The 16850-nt window shown below is 43.4% G+C and overlaps 1 protein-coding gene across 24 annotated transcripts in view; it reads right to left on the bottom strand.

Moving 5' to 3' along the window:
• The window catches only part of KALRN (kalirin RhoGEF kinase), a 744321-nt gene that overhangs the window by 663013 nt on the left and 64458 nt on the right, over window positions 1-16850 (bottom strand). For 5 of the 24 annotated variants that reach the window (XM_053564438.1, XM_053564451.1, XM_053564453.1 and 2 more), the window contains exon 1: window positions 9082-9304. The exons of 17 other annotated variants lie outside the window; for them this stretch is intronic. In XM_053564438.1, coding sequence (XP_053420413.1) covers window positions 9082-9148 — 67 coding nt within the window. In that variant the 5' untranslated portion in view covers window positions 9149-9304. Of the gene's footprint in view, window positions 1-9081; window positions 9305-16850 lie in introns of those variants that run through there. 2 more of the 24 variants (XM_053564441.1, XM_053564439.1) reach the window with 2 other exon arrangements.

Genomic DNA, 16850 nt, shown 5'->3' with positions numbered 1-16850 from the left:
TCCTTAAAGACTGCTCTTCCCATCTCTGAGCCTGTCTCCCTAGTCAGCTCTTTACTAATACTCCACACACTGCTCTGGCTTCTCTCTATGCTGCCTTTCCTGAGCTAATATCAATTTCACTATCACTTCTAGTCAGATGACTCAAAGTATGCATCGCCTCCTCAACCACTCCCTGGAAACACAGATATACTTCAGTTGCATAAAGAAACTGGGCACCTCATGACCATCTAAAACTCAAAGTTTCTGCCCAGGTGCGGTGGCTCATGCCTGTAATCCCAGCATTCTGGGAGGCTGAGGTGGGTGGATTTCTTGAGCTCAGGAGTTCGAGAACAGCCTGAGCAGGAGCAAGATCCTGTCTCTACTAAAAAACTAGAAAAAAAACTAGCCAGGTGTTGTGGCAGGTGCCTGTAGTGCCAACTACTTGGGACACTGAGGCAAGAAGATCGCTTGAGCCCAAGAGTTTGAGGTTGCTCTGAGTTATGACACCATGCCGTTCTACCCAGGGCACAGAGTGAGACTCTGTCTCAAAACTAATAAATAAAACTTAGTTCCTAAATCCCTTTGCCAACAAATCCTACTCCTCTTCTCAGACTAAAAGTGTTACTGTTGCCACTCCTCTAGTCAAACCTAAGCATGGAAGCTTTAATCATCCTTGAATATGAAGAATGAGAACTCCCTGTTACTCTCTGACGTTATCTCATACATCCTTCTCTTCCTTTCCACAGACCTACTCTTCTTTTCCTCAAATTCTTCCTGTGCATTCAGATTTACCATTAAGGAACACTACCAGCACTTATCCCTGCAACTTCTTCTCTGTCTTACCTTTCAGATACACAGACCGTCCTTTTTCTTTCAGCTACCCAACTCCTCAACCCCCTCTGTGCTTCTGCCCAGGCTTTCCTGACTAGAAGGCTTGGCCTCACCATCTTCACACAGACTCTTATTCATTCTGCATCTCCAAGCTGAATACTTTTTTTAATTGAATGCTACTACCCTGACATGCAAGCAAGAATCTTCACAAGGTAGTCCCAAGCTATCTCTCCAACTTCACTCTTACTGCACAGATGCTCCAGGCAGTCTGGTTTAGTCATCACTCCCCAAGTACATTTTATATTCCCTGATTTCCATCTTCATAATGAAGTACCTCTAACACTTAAGCCAGTTCTCTACTTTTTATTCTACTGTCATTGTATTATCTCTTGTGTTATTTATTATTGTCTAACTTCCACATTAGTCTATTAAGCTTCATGAAGACAAGAACACTGTCTTCTTCACTACTCTATTTCCAGAGCCTTGACTAGGAGGCTCATAGTAGGTCTTCAGAAGGCATTCATTGAATGAATAAACATTTCCTCTTTCATTCAGACCCAATTATTTCTCCCTTTTGTGAATTCACAGCACTCCATTAGCAGTTCAACATGAAATAGTACCTTGTGGAATCAGGACATACTGCAGGCGTCATAAGTATATATTTTGTACATATTTCAAGTGCTATCCACATGGAAGCATGAAACATTAAAGCTAGAAGAGACCCCTTTTTTACATAATCTGTCACTTGGTAGAATGGTCAACAGAGACTCAGAGAGGTTAATTACCATTGATTTTTGATCTTTCAGGAAACCTTTCAGAGTTTGAATTCTAAACTCCCCAAGGGGCAGGAAACCTACCTCCTACCCACGAACACTTCCTGCTATGCCTGGGCCCTTAGTCGATATTATTACTACTGCCATTAATAATAACAACATTACTTATTGCTTTGCTGGTTTCTTTGATAACAAGCCACCAGTGTCCACAAAGCCACCACTTACACTGGGAGTCCAGCCGGTGGTCCACCCAGGGACACAGCTATCCCTCACTACCCCTCAGTTTTCAGCAATCACTGGATATCCCACAACAGAAGAGCAGGTCCTGGGAGGCCATGCCTTACCCAGGGAAGTGCTGTCTCACTGTTCTCACATCACAGTAACCTCCACCCCACTGAATGGAAACATCACACCAGGACCTCACAAAGCAGCTATCAGTATCAGGACTTGGCCTAGATACACCTTGTCTGGGGAATCTCACACCACAGACACGACACCCCAGTGATCTGCTCTACTGCCTGATGGGAAGTGTCTAGACACCCAGTTTAACATGCATGCTAGAGACAGAGAGAGATGCACAGCAGGTGCAGGAGATGACCCACCCTGGACAGGAGTCAGGGGTGCTAGATTCTGATTTTTCTCTTAGCAGATTTTAAATTTTGGCAATATACATAATGTCTATAAGCCTGTTTCCTGTATGTGACGTGAAAATGGCTATGGCCTATCTCAGAAAGGTATAATGAGGACCAAAGGGGTAAGATATTTGGAATTATCAATAATCTCAGCTCTTGTTTTTCCTCTTTAACAATGCTGTGATAATCACTTGCTCCCTGGAGAGTTCAGATACTTTGTTAGCCCAAGTTATTTATAAGGTTTTTTATTAGGATACAACCTTGAACTATGTGTCTAGGTGAAAATACAAAGGAATGGTAGGGATAAGGACCCATCTCAGGGAAGCTTCACTCTCAATGGAGGGAAATGGCACCCTAATAGCAATTAAGCTCACTAATAGCTGCAGAAATTCAGGAGAACAAGCACACACTTACTGAGTACTTAGTGGTACCAGACACTGGCCACCTACATTAACTCCGTTAAGGCTCACAACACCTTAGTATATATCATTAACACCCACAGGAACACATCAGGATCACAGAACACTAGCCTTACACCTAAGTACCCACAAGTTTCTGAACATACAGGTATGATTAGTCAGGGAAGCATTCTCTGAAGGATATAGGGGTAAAGAGGTTGAAAAGGAAAAGAATGTGGATTAACTATAGGAAGAGTCTTTGGACATTTCAAGAGGAATCACAAGAAAATACGAAACTTGCTATTTGTAGAACAATAGGGGATTGTTCTGTAATACTGTTTCAAGTGGCCCTGTGATCAAACTGTTGATCACACAAGAGGCCTGGTTTCTTTAGAAAAGTGATCTTATGCCAAAACCCAATTATATAAATTTAACAGGTATATATTTGTGACTTAAAAAGCTAATTTAAAGTGACTTCTTTATGTATTATAGGAATATTCAGCTCAAATGGGAAGGTGATTACAACCTAAACCCCTCTAATTAGAAAAATTCCAGCACAGGAAAATTACCCAATGTGCTTTTCTTACACATGCTGTGTGCTTTTCTCTTATTTTCCCACTAACTATAGGAGGGAATGAACAAGTCCCAAAGGTTGGCTCAAAGAAGTCACATATCATGCTGGGCACACATACCTAATAGTTAACAAGAACAGGTCAAGCCAGACCAAGGGGGGTATGCAGAGCCCATAGCAGGCTAAGACCAGTTACAAGCAGATGATCTGAACACAGACACCAAGACTGACCCAGTTAGGAGCCAGAGTTGTGCAGATAACTAAACAGCAGGCAAGCCAAAAACAGTGCAACCCAAAGACAGGGCATCTGTCAATGATGGGAAAGCAGGGGCCAGAAAGAAGCTGCAGGCCTGGTGAGGACAAGACCAAAGAGGAGGCAAGCACAAAGATCAGGGAACCCTCACGACCAAGGCCATGAGGTCCAACTGTGTCTTGGTCCTGAACGGCACCTGGGCAGAACCAGTCCTTGAATCAGAATGTTTAGGAGATTTAAAGGTTGGCACAGCAGAGAATGGCCAATCAGGGAGAAATGAATGTTAGTGAAAAACCCAAGTAGATTCCTGACCAAAATAGAGCCCAACACCATGAAGGTTTGTGGACAGTTATTTTCCTTACCTTCCATCTATCTTGAAAGGGAAAAGAGATTTTTCTTTCTCTAATTCTATGAGGATATGGGCAGTTCCCACATATTTTATGATATCGGTTATACTAAACAAGTAAGGAAAGGATTTTTAGTATCTACAGTGACAGACTGCCTTCCCCATCCCCAAAACCCTAGGTAGCCAGAACTGAGAGCAATAAACTCAAAGCAAGCTGGGGCCAGACAACCTTCTGAAACACAGGTAAATTGTTTTCCCAGGAATATGAAGGAAGGCCAGCATTTAGCTACAAAGTGATAGAAAACAGTTGAAGTTTGCAAAGAAAGCTGCGTGAATTGCACCCAAAGGGTTATATTCTTTTATTTACCTTTTGTTCCTTAGTACATTGCTATGTGTACTCTATTATCCTCATATAGTGACTTATTTCCTCACTTTGTTATTTTGCACAAGAGTCCCTTTTCGTCTTTTACTCTCCTGGCATCTATATTAAAGCTTGACAACAAGCAGTTCTCAACCCTGGTTGCCATTAAAATGACCTGCAGAGCTGCTTAAAAATGCCAGTGTCCTACTAGCTTTTTAGCTATTCTATCTAGTTGGCTGGGAAGAGGAGTTGTAGGGGAGGAACTAGACATTGTGCTTTTTAAGATGTACCAGATGATTCTCATGCACATGGAGGAAAGAGAACCAGTTGGTTTATGGTCTAGAATCCAAAGCATTTTGTGTTAAAGTAGCCACAGGAATATGGTCAAAGCACCAAGTAGATAATCCCATTTGCCTGTTTTTGTTGCCTGTGCTGTCAAGGTTTTAGACATAAATGTTTGTCTAGACCAAGGTCCTGAAGAGTTTCCCCTATGATTTTGTCTAGTAGTTTTATAATTTCAAGTATTACATTTACATTTTTAATCCATTTTAAGTTGCTTTATGTGTATGGTAAGAGATAAGAATCTCGTTTCATTCTTCTGCATATAGATGTCCAATTGTCCCAGCACCATTTATTAAAGAGAGCATCCTTTCTCCCATGTATGTTCCCGGCACATTTGTCAAAATTAAAAAGCTTCTATACAACAAAGAAAACAATCAACAGAGTGAAGATACAACCTATAGAATATGACAAAATATTCGCAAACTATTCATTCAACAAGGGACTGATATTAGTAATATCCAAGGAACTTAAAAAACTCGATAGCAAAAAAAAAAAAACAAATAATCTCACTAAAAATGGGCAAAGGATTGAGACATTTCTCAAAAGAAGACATACAAATGGCCAACAGGCATATGAAAAATACTGAATATCACTAATCAGAAGGGAAATGTAAATCAAAACCACAATGAAACATCATCTCACCCCAGTTACAATGGCTATTATTAAAAAGAAAAAACAACAGATGCTGGCAAGGATGCAGAGAAAAAGGAACCCTTACATGCTGTCGATGGGAATTTAAGTTAGTATTAACTTATAATTTAAGTTAGTATATTATGGAAAACAGAATGGAGGTTTCTCAAAAAACTAAAAATAGTCCAGCAATCCCACTACTATTTATCCAAAGGAAATGAAATCAGTCTATCAAAAGGATACCTGCCCCTTTTGTGTTTATTGCAGCACTGTATGGAATCAACCCAAGTGTGTATCAACAGATGAATGGATAAAGAAAACGTGATCTATATGCATAATAACATTCAGTCATAAAAAGAATGAAATGCTGTCATTTGCAGCAACATGGATGGTACTGGAAGTCATGGTGTTAAGTGAAATAAGACAGCCACGGAAATCCAAATATTGTAGGTTCTCACTCATACAGGAGCTAACAATGTTGCTCTCATGGAAGTTGAATTAGAATAATCATTACCAGAGGCTGGTAATGGGGTTGAGGGGGTATAAAGAGAGGTTGGTTAATGAGTACAAACATACAGTTAGATAAGAGGAATAAGTGCCAGTGTTTGGTAGCACAATATGGGGAAGCTATATTTAATAAAAATATACCATATATTTCATAAAAGCTAGAAGAGAAGATTTGAAATCTTCTCAACACAAAGAATAACAAATGTTCAAGATGACTGATATCCTAAGTAGCTTGATTTGATCATTATACATTGTATGCATGTATCAAAATATCGCATGTACCCCATAAATATGTACAATCATTATATATCAAATTCAAAAAGCTCCAAGGAGAAATTAGCAGCCTAAAAACCTATGGTGTAAATCCAACATTATCAGTTAAGTTTTCCAAACTTCAGTCATTTTCTATCACCATTTTCTCCATATTCACTACCTCTTAACTTATAACATTATTTTCTTGATATCAAATTGACTCTATTTTTCTACTTAAGTTTATTTATTTTTAAAACTAGTGGGCTGGGGGTAATGGTAAAGTGACATAAAAAGGTAGAGGCAAAAGAAGAAAAGAGAATGGTTCCTGAAAGGAAAGGGAAGGGAAGGCAGGGAAGGGCAGGTCCAGAGCTGGAGACACTGGATCCATGGGGCAAAGTTGGCTCCGCATAGGGCTGTGAAGGGATAGAAGTTACAGGATGAGTTGGACATTAATAGAGAAATGCCAGGGAATGGGATGGGGATACTGGTAGCGGGTACCATGATGCTGTGCCCCGAAAGAGCATGAGGGACAAAGAACAGGCATGAGGAGCAGGGGTCAGCTGGCAGAACAGACACCTGAGGCCAGAGCCCAGGGCAGGCAGTACAAGGTAAGAGTGAGGCCAGAAGTGGAAGGAGGAAGAGCTGAGGAGCAGGTGGGGCTGAGAAGGGCCTGCACTGGATGAGGTGGAGGCAGGGGTGCACAGCCCAGAAGCAGCTACTAGGCAGAATAGATAGTATTTCAAACTATACCAGGCAGTGACCAGCAAGAGAAGCTCCAGCAACATCTGTAAATCACCTGAAATTATCTCATGTACTACCAGAGGCAGACATTCCCACACGGTGGGAAATACTGCCCGATGCTCTATGAATAAAGACCATAAAGTCTTTCACTCTTTCTTCTTTCACTACCAAAAAAAAAAGAAGAAAATTACATGTAAACAAAAAAATGCAAAACACCTTATTTGTCAGATCCCCACAAATACACCAAAACTCAAATCTCAGGCTCATTCATCCTCCAGTCACAGCCAAATGAGCGACTCAGGCCAGCACACAGCTTGTTGATTATTTCAATTTCCTGGGCTAAACTCATCATTTCCCACTTCTTATTTCTTATTTCCTCCTTACTTTTTTTAGGCCTGTTACTTTCAAGATGACAAAAGGATAAGGGATAACAACGATGAAGGCAAAATGACATAAAATCCTAAAACAGATAAAGGGAGCTAAATTCTGTTACACTTAAGAAAGATTAAATCTGAGGAAATTTTGTACACTGCCCAGAAGGATGGGTTTATCTTTCATTCACTCATTCATTCCCCAAGAATTCACTGAGCATCTCTAACATGACACTTTAAAACAAGCCATTTTCTGGTTTTACATTTTTCAGAGTAACAAACTTAGGGTAAATTCAAGAGCACTTAGAAAGCAATAGAGCTGGAACTTGAACCTAAGTTTACAATTCATTTGTCCAAGCATTTTCTAAAAAAAAAAAAAAAAAAAAAAAGTAATTAGTATTATTATAGCTTATACATTGACATCTACTTTCTTTTTATAATTAGCATCATATGTTATTTTGAATCTTGTTTTAATTCATGTAAGTATAAATTGTCTCTAAGCCTCTAGCAAGTCTTAATTGGACTTTTCTCAGTTCCTGGTTATTACATACCACCTGTTCCTGCCTTTCCCAGGATGTTTGTCAGAGAGTGAGAATTAACTGTCTTGGAAAGGAAAACTAACATTTAAGGGATACTTTGTTCATAAGCAGGCACGAGGATAAATTTCACATGTAGTTTCCCACTTAACCCCTATAGCAACCCTCTGAGTTGGTACTACCATTATTATCATTCCCTTTTAACAAATGAGGCACAGAGAGGTTAAGTAACTTGCCTGAGGTCACACAGATAAAGGGAATTTACACCTGGCCTTCTCTTTCCCCTTCTCCCAATCTATGATCTTAACCAATATGAAGTTAGGGTTCTCCTCCCCACTTTTTCTCTAGAGGCCATGTCGGCTTCAGAATGGTTCCCTTCTTAGCATTGACATCTCATCTCAAGTCTGGGCTCCCACTGGCCTGTTTCTCAGTGCTAGTGACAGACTGCTTTTAGTGTGTGCTGGTTTGGTTTCCTCCATCTTTGATTTCTTCCCTGATAAGAAACCTGGTTCACCTTCCCTGCATAGCTTTTTGCTTCCACCTGGTATTGACCTTCTGGTACTGTTCCCAACAGAGATGAACACACCTTGGGCTGGGTCGCAAGGCTTCCCCAGGATCATCTTTTCAACAGGGGTTTGATCTCATTCTTGCTAAAACCTCTTAAAGAAGCCAAAGCTTTTAAAAATAACATTCAACATTTTAAGAAATCAATTACTAAACAAAATTCACAGTGGCTTTTCCTTACAATAGAACATCTATTTGTGTCACATTGTCAGGAGACTTTAATTGCATTAGTATTTGATGGTGAAATATATTAAGGTCAGCTTAAACTGGGAAACAAAAGTGACTTCCCCTTTCCTTTCCAGTATCTGCAAATTCTGTACCAGCTCTCTCTATAGAAAATGGACAAAAGGAGCTGTCTTCAGAACAGGTACTATAGTTGCATGATGCTGCGAGTACGCAGGGAGGAACTCAGCATTTACTAAGCAACTACTGTTTGCACCAGACATGCTATTGTATGTTTTACATGTATGAATTAAATAATAACTCCACAACAACCCTAGAAGACAGGCCTTACCCATGCCCATTTTACAGATAGGGAACAAGCTCAGAAAGGTCATATAAATCAGCCTAAGGTCACAGAGCTGGTCAGTGGCTGAGCTGAGACTTGAGCCTGTGTCTATTTGTCCCAGCTTCTTGCTGCAGGGACCATTCTCCTTTCTGCTTCTCAGAGTGTTCTATCAAGAGCCCAGCAGGGCAAGGCTTAACTCATCTCTGACTATAATACTGAGTTTAATAAAAAAAAAACCCAACAAGAAATTAGATCCCGTTATCCAGATGCTTCCCCAATGACCCTGTTTCCCAGCTAGGTCACACATGTCCCCAGAAAATTAGCCTGCCCTTACTTTCCATGGGTTGCAGTTACTTGCCTCTGGTTCATTCCTTCTCTCTTCTTGACCCACTGCCCTCTCTGCTGTGTCTCTATGTCTCTGTGTGTGTATCTGTCTCTCAGTCCCAGTCTCTCTCTCTCTGACATACACGCGCACACTCAGGATACCTCGATCCAGCAGCCGGAGTAATCGGAGATACCAGAGATACCACTGGTCCCAGAAGCGGTCCGTCATCCCACCCTGAACGCATCCTTCACAGCCAGTCCCCTGGGCAGAGCCTCATCCCACCACCGCTGACTGGAGAAGGCCGGAATCACTTGACGCGGGCTCACACGCAGCCTGCTCTAAGCAAATGCTTGCCTGCAAAGACAGCCACCAGTCCTCCCACACAGAGGCTGACTGTGCCGGGAGCTGGTTTCACAGCAACAAAGGAACAAGTGCAGAACAACGCCGTGTGCAGCCTGAGCCTGCCTGGACCCAAGGGGAGGTCAGAGATGTGTGGGAGGGAGTCAGGGAGGACTTCTGAAAATAGGTAAGGTTTAAGATGGTCCTGGGGATTAAAATCCAGAGTCAGGGCCATATCTTAAATTTTATTCCTATATCTCCCACCATTCTGGCTTCCATGTTTCTTGTACCAGAGCCAGTGGTTCCTCCGATAGGATAAGGAGTGGGAAGCCAGCTGTTCAGCCATCCTGGACCCTGAGGCCAGTCCAGAATCCAAGGAGTCTTACTGTCTCACTATTGGGACAACAGGCACTCCTTGTCCAAGATGTGAAACTCAATATGACCAGAAAAAGATCACAGATCACTTTTTCCCTATGTCTTTTTACAAACATTGTTATAGTAGAGATAGCATGGGCTCTGGAGTCACACAGCCATGGATTCCAATCCTGGTTAACACTTAATACCTCCCTGGCCTTGATCAAGTTACTTCAATTCCCTAAGCCTCAGTTTCCTTCTCTGTAAACTAAAGAGAATAGGATTTTCCTCCCAGAGGTACCATGAGGCTCAAAGCAAGGGAGAATATAATGTTTCTGGATAGTGTGGTAGGTAGTGGCAGATAGAAGGCTCTCCCTCACCTTGTTCCTCCAGCCAGATTCTCAGGTTCCCACACATCCACACATCCCATGGTTTCCTACTTCTACAGCTTTGCTCCTGTCCTGCCTGATGACCTCTCTACACACCCACCCCCACTCCATCATGGCCAAATTCTCCTTTCCCAACATCTAACTCAAATGCCACAGAATCTGGGCACACGTCCCTGATCTTCCCTCCTTTACATTTCATTGTTTTTAGTTCCCCTTCTCCTTTGTATGCGACTCTTCTCCTTTACTTGACCTTAAACTCCATGAAGACAGGATCTGCTTTTTAATCGTCTTTGTCCCCCAAAGTACCTAATATAATCCCTTAAACTTCACAAGTACTGAAGTGATTATTAGCTGAACTAATGAATAGGTAAGGGAGTCTAGGTCCCCCACAGAATTTGTTTTTGTCACAGGAAAAAGAATGGACTGTGGGACGTGTAGATGACAAGGTACCCTGTCCTTGCCTCACTCACCACTCTTACCAATGGGCTGGGCCACCCACACAGTGGGCTATGCCACTCACAGTGGGGAGTGCCTTGCGTAACCGGGAGCCCTGCTCCAGAAAGAAACCTGGAGGGACCCCAGGTCAGGCAACTTCATTCTCCAAGCCTAAAAACAACCCAGCAGCCACCTACACATTCATCACCCTGCTTTTTCAGCCTAGGCCAGCAATGCCTTCTCACTGTCCTAATAGAAACACTGTCCTCTGAGCCCTCCTGGCCTCTGTCAGGCAGTTACCGGGAGCATCACTCCTTAGAGGAGGGGGAAAAAGGACGGAGAGGGAAAAAGCAAGCAGAGCCACAATCTCCCATCTGCCCCTGCCCCAGCACCACCACCCCATTGTGGGTCCTTCTTAAAGGGCAGCACTGGGCCTGAGCAGAGACACCACCCAAGAAGCTACCTCTCAGGCTCTGTTAGTGTTATTTTCTTATTACCTTAAATGGACAAGACTCCAGTGTGTAGCTAACACAAGAATGCAAACCCCTCCTCCTCTCTCCAGTGGGAAGAAGTGACCTGAAGTCTCCCCTTTTGTGAATAACAAGAATCCATTACTCACGTGTGGCTGGTATTTTTTAGGTCACAAAGTACTTTTCTATCCATCATCTCCTTTGGGCCCCTTAACAGCCCTACGAGGTCTTAAGAGTGGGAATCACTTTCTCCAGCCTACAGAAGAGAAAACCCATGTTCCAAGATGTTCAATCACTTACTTACGGTCAAATGACTAGTAGGTGCCATCTAGCTATCTCCTCCCTAAGAGAGTTTCTGGGGCTTTAGATTATTCCCTGGGGTGACATCTTTCATGAAGAAATGGAAGCCCTCACAGTAGGGAAGAACCTGCAATAACAGGTCTGTTTCCAAATAGGAGTCCTGAGGGAGCCCCTCCAGGAAGTTCTGACTTGCCAGGGACAAAGGCTGAGTAGAGTCTAAGTATGGGCCTTTCATCGTTTTCTTTAGCCTCCAGCTTATGGCTGCAGAAAGACTGCATCTCCAAACAAGAATGCCAAAATGGCAAACCGGGAAGACATATGAAATGGGAGGCTCGCGGCATGACAGGAGACCTATACAAAGAGTGGCTGTGAGAAGAGCATTTGACTGTTAGGGAGGACGTCCTGGTGACCACATGGGACACCGTGTAAACCAGAGTGCTCTAATCATGCTAATGCTGCTAGTCCATGTCCCATTCTTCAGCCTGGAGAAAGAAGCTGACCCTGTTCCCTAGCCTCTAGTAATCAAAGGCAAAACATTCCACACAGCCTCATTTTTACAAGGAAAGGGAATAAAGACTTAAAGAACAATATGGGTGCAAGCACTTCCCCCGCAAACAGTGAACCTAAGAACATAATAAGCATTACCCCTTGGGTCAGGCCCAGAGTGAACCCATTCAGGCTGGAGTTTAACTCAAAAGTGGCTTCAATCTATCAAGCTGGGCTCCTGGGAGCCCCCCAGCCCACCACCGCTCATTTCTCTGACTCCCACAGAGCTTCCTAAGCCTTACTTTAAATGCAGCCCCTCCAGAAGTTGAATAAAATGTTCCAGGAGACTGTCAGCATTGCCATTTAGCTGCAGTGCAATTAGAGCAGGATATTGGCCAGGACAGAGCCTTACTAGTAGGTTTTTGTTGTTGTTTTTGTTTTGTCTTAAACCATGCTTCCACAGTGGCTCCTTTTTCATCATGGTCACAGCAAGAACAGTCATTCTCGTTGGCATAATTCCTCCAGCCCACCCGGCTGGCCACAGAGACATGTTCCCTGGGGACAGGCAGTGCCTCCAGGCAAGCAGCAGCCCATCCACTCCTGAGGGCTGATAGCCGTCTGGATGTTCAGCAGTTACTCGATGTCATAACATGGATGTGTTCCTTTCTCTTCGATGTTCCTTCTTCTTTCCTTGGCACTGTTCTTTCTCTCTCTACCCACCCCAACATGAAAACACTGTGTTCCCGATCAGATGAAGCGGCACATTGTATGGAGCAGAAGGCAAGCAGCACTGAGGGAGGAGACATCCCGTCATGTCCCAAATCTTTCCCACTCATCTCCCAGGACAATGACCACTGTTCACTCTTCAGCACTGGCTGGCTCCCTGGACACACAGATCTACCTGTGAAGTGAAGGCTACACATGAGGTGGCACAGTTGCTGGTATCTGCAAACCAAAGGGAAAACTGCCGCAGACGTGGTGTCTGTCCCCACCCCACCCCAGAAGGCAGACCCTGCAAGCTGCGCTTCATTGCACCATGAATCAAACACTCCAGAAGACACGTCCTCAGCCACCTCCCCCTCTGCTTCTGTCCCCTTGGTGATTAGTGCCCAAGTAGTGAAGGGAAGCCCATGGCAACACAGTCTCAGGGTTGCCACTCAGGGGATGGGATGGATACCTGCCAGTGTCTTCTATACAGCCTGGTGTCCCCAGGAAAACAGGCTCCTCAGGTCTACACCTGAGGATAGCATCTAAAACAAATATCACTTAGACACTGAAATTCAAGTCCACCTCTCCCAAGAGGCCTTTTCCAGCTAACCTCACACATTCTGTATCTCAGAGGTTCTCAAAGTTTAATGGGCAGCGAATCACCTTAGAGGGTTGGTTATCCATGCAGATAACTAGGCCTCACTCCCAGAGGCCTGCATTTTTAACAAGCTCCCCGATGATTCAGAGACAGAGATATGCTTCTGTGTCTGTTTTCCTTTCTTACCCTCAGCACCAACTATCTTGAATTCTAGAGGGTACCCCATCTCCCCGTATACTCTCTAAGTCCAGCAGGGAGGAGGACTCGGTGTCCCCTTAGAGTAGGCTCACCTGGGAGGTAGGGTGGAGTTCTCCTCTCAAGGCCCTGTAGAGGGCTTCACATGCAGGGATTGAGAAGCTGCCCCCCCCCCAGGAGGCTCACAAATCAGCCTCATTTCTCCACTCGCTCCAAAAAGGGTTCTTTCTGCCACAGTTGCACCTTACATCTGTATAATGGCTTTAAATGTCACCTCAAATATCAGGCCAGGCAGCAGGAGGGAAAGGTGGAAGCTAATTAGCCTGTCATGCCCCGGCTTTTGTGTAGCTTTCATCCTTGCTCACCTCTGACCTCTGCTGAGACCTTTAACTCTCCCTCAGCTGAGGGAGGCCCAGCTCATGGAAAGCTTCACACAATCTTTCACTGCACTGGGCTCTAAACCACACTGATAAGTGGGAGAAACTTTATCTCTCCTTTACCCCTTCCCTGAGGACTTCTAGTCTCCCCCCACCCCACATCGGTCAACAGAACCCCATGTTGCACTGAATCTCCAATACAGCTTGCTACCTCTCATGCAAGAGATACTCCCCCTGCCCGCCCCGTCTGGGGCCACATTCCCTGTAGACTAAATCCCATGAAAAGTATTATGTTAACCTCATCCTTTCTGAGGTATTTATGATGAGAGCTTACTATGTAGGCTCTTGGGAAATATTCACATTTTGGCAAAAGATAAAGCCTAGGTCAAAGGAAGGCCATAGGGAAGCCCATGACTTTGGTAGGCAGTAGTAGGGGGCATATACCTGGGGTGGAGGAGCAGGCCCTGGCTCACCCAAGTTTTCTAGGGCATCTCCCTGTCAGACTCCTGATAAAGGCAATTCACAGGGGCTGGTGCTTCTTTTCCCTCCCCAACCTCCCATTTCCTACTCAACATGACCACCTGAGTGCCTGACAGACCTAAATTATAGGTGCTGCCAAAGCACCTAAATTACAAAGGAGTTCTTGAAGAAAAAGAAAAACCTAGTAAGACCACCTGAGAACCTGGCCCAACAGCGTTCCCTACTAGCTCCTACACTGCCTCACAGCCAGTGACCTAGCTCCTCCATCTCATTTCCATTAGGAGCAGTTTCTTCACCCACCAGAAAAGTCAGAGTTACTTGATGGCCTACAGGCACTCCCCAGGAGGTGTAGTTTCTATTAAATGTTCCTCACATCTCTCAACCCCTGAGCTCACCACAGAGAATCAGGAAAACGAACCTTGCCTCACCACAGCTGAATTTTCAGACCTCAACCTCAACCAGGTGGAGCCCTTCTGGGAAGACTCTCTCCCTCTCTCTCCATCCCATGACCATCTCCATCCCTGTCAAGAACAGTTCCAAATAGCCCCACTCCACACATCTGCCAATAAAATCAGACACCATACTATGCGGCCTGGGGTTGATAATACCATGTTATAAATGTGAAATTCCATAGGATCAAAAAAGCCCACCGTATCATGAAACTAATGCTAAAATTTTTTTTTTAATGAGACAGAATCTCACTACGTCGCCCTCAGTAGAGTGATGTAGCGTCACTGCTCACAGCAACCTCAAACTCTTGGGCTTAAGCGATTCTTTTGCCTCAGCCTCCCAAGTAGTTGGGACTCCAGGCATCCACCACAGTGCCCAGCTATTTTTTGTTGTTGTTGCAGCTGTCATTGTTGTTTAGCTGGCCCGGGCCGGGTTCGAACGCAGGCTGGCACTGTAACCACTGTGCTACGGGTGCCGAGCCAGATATGCTAATTTTTGGTTAGCATATATCTAGAGCTAAACATTTTTTTTCCCGTATGCTCTTGAGTTTTGTTTTGTTGTTTTTTCTTTTTTGGAAAATTTATAATCTGTGTGTCCCATAGGCCTACCATTGAATCAGGATATCTGACTCACCTAAATGCCCTGATTCTCCACACACATACACACTGTAAGCTGAATGACAAAACTACCTACACACAAGCCCATCTGAATTCTCTCTCCCTTGGCTCTGATTTTAAAAAGCAAAAAAACTCAGTTGCAAAGATTACTTTGCAACGAAATGAATTCTGCTTATAGTTTTTAAAAATAATTGATTCCCATAAATTCTATAAGTCTCTTTATTGTTTATACTGTTAACTTGCAAACCTTCAGGGTATTAGGAAAGGGCTGAGGCTTTGGAATCAGACCAACCTTATTCAATTCTAATTTTTTTTTTTTTTAGCTAACTGAATAACTTAGGGCAAATCATTTAACTTCTCTGAATCTCAGTTTCTTTATCATTTGGATGAAGATAAAACTTATCCTGTATGGAATACTATTCAGCTATTAAAAAAAATGGAGACTTAATATCCTTCTTATTAACCTGGATGGAAGTGGAAGACATTATTCTTAGTAAAGCATCACAAGAATGGAGAAGCATGAATCCTATGTACTCAATTTTCATATGAGGAGAATTAATGACAATTAAGGTTATGGGGGGGGGAAGGAAAAGCAGAGAGAGGGAAGGAGGGAGGGCGGTGGGGCCTTGGTGTGTGCCACACCTTCTGGGGGCAAGACATGATTGCAAGAGGGACTTTACCTAACAAATGAAATCAGTGTAACCTGGCTTATTGTACCCTCAATGAATCCCCAAAAATAAATAAATAAATAAATAAATAATATATATATAAACTTATCCTATAAAACTTGAACAACTTTTATGAGGAAAAAAATAGAATAACATATATAAAATACAAAGCACTATACATAATACACAGAGTGTGCTTAATAAAGGTTTAGTGCATTCCCCCACATTGAAAAAGCTCGGGTCAGGTTCAAATTCTCAATTTGTGAGACCTAAGTGGACAGATAAACCAGTGTCAGCACTGCCACCGAAGACAGGCAAGTGGCCCTCATGAAGTCCTCAGTTAGGGGCAAGTCACCACCTCAAGTCTCCCATTTTTCTCTATCTGCCCTTCAGGAAAGGGAAGTTTCTTTGATCTCACTTTTCCTCTAATTCCTGAGATAATCTCCCCCCACCCAGGGAAATAAAAATGGCCAACAGCCCCAACTCATCTGCCTCTTCCTTCTGCCCTAACATGGGATGGAAGATTCTCAATTGTGAAAACTCCTTGTGAGGGCGGCACCTGTGGCTCAAAGGAGTAGGGCGCCGACCCCATGTGCTGGAGGTGGCGGGTTCAAACCCAGCCCCAGCCAAAAACCGCAAAAACAAAAACCTCCTTGTGATACATGTGGATGCTGCTGAGCACTAGGAAAATGAGAAACTATGAAGTTCCTGACAGAGTAGCCTGTAGTGAACAGCAATGATGTGCCATCCCTCTAAGTCTGCCAATCCCGGCCTCACCTCATACACTCAGAAAAGCCTAATTAAAGATATCCATGGGGAACAAAAACTATAAGACTTCAGGAAGAAAAATTTTAAGGCAGAATGGTTTTCCCAGTCATGACACAAAACTCTCTATATTGGCTTATATACACATTTGTTTTTAATTTGGGGGAGGATTTACACATCATCTACAGAGACTAGGAAGGCTAGACAACAGTAGTGGAAGGACTACTTTTCACTGTACATCTTCTTACACATTTTTTTTATTAAATCATAGCTATGTACATTAATGTTCTTATACATTT

This window comes from Nycticebus coucang, chromosome 16 (genome assembly GCF_027406575.1).
Source record: "Nycticebus coucang isolate mNycCou1 chromosome 16, mNycCou1.pri, whole genome shotgun sequence".
Taxonomy (NCBI): Eukaryota; Metazoa; Chordata; class Mammalia; order Primates; family Lorisidae; genus Nycticebus; species Nycticebus coucang.
This window is presented reverse-complemented; position numbering and strand designations above follow the sequence as displayed.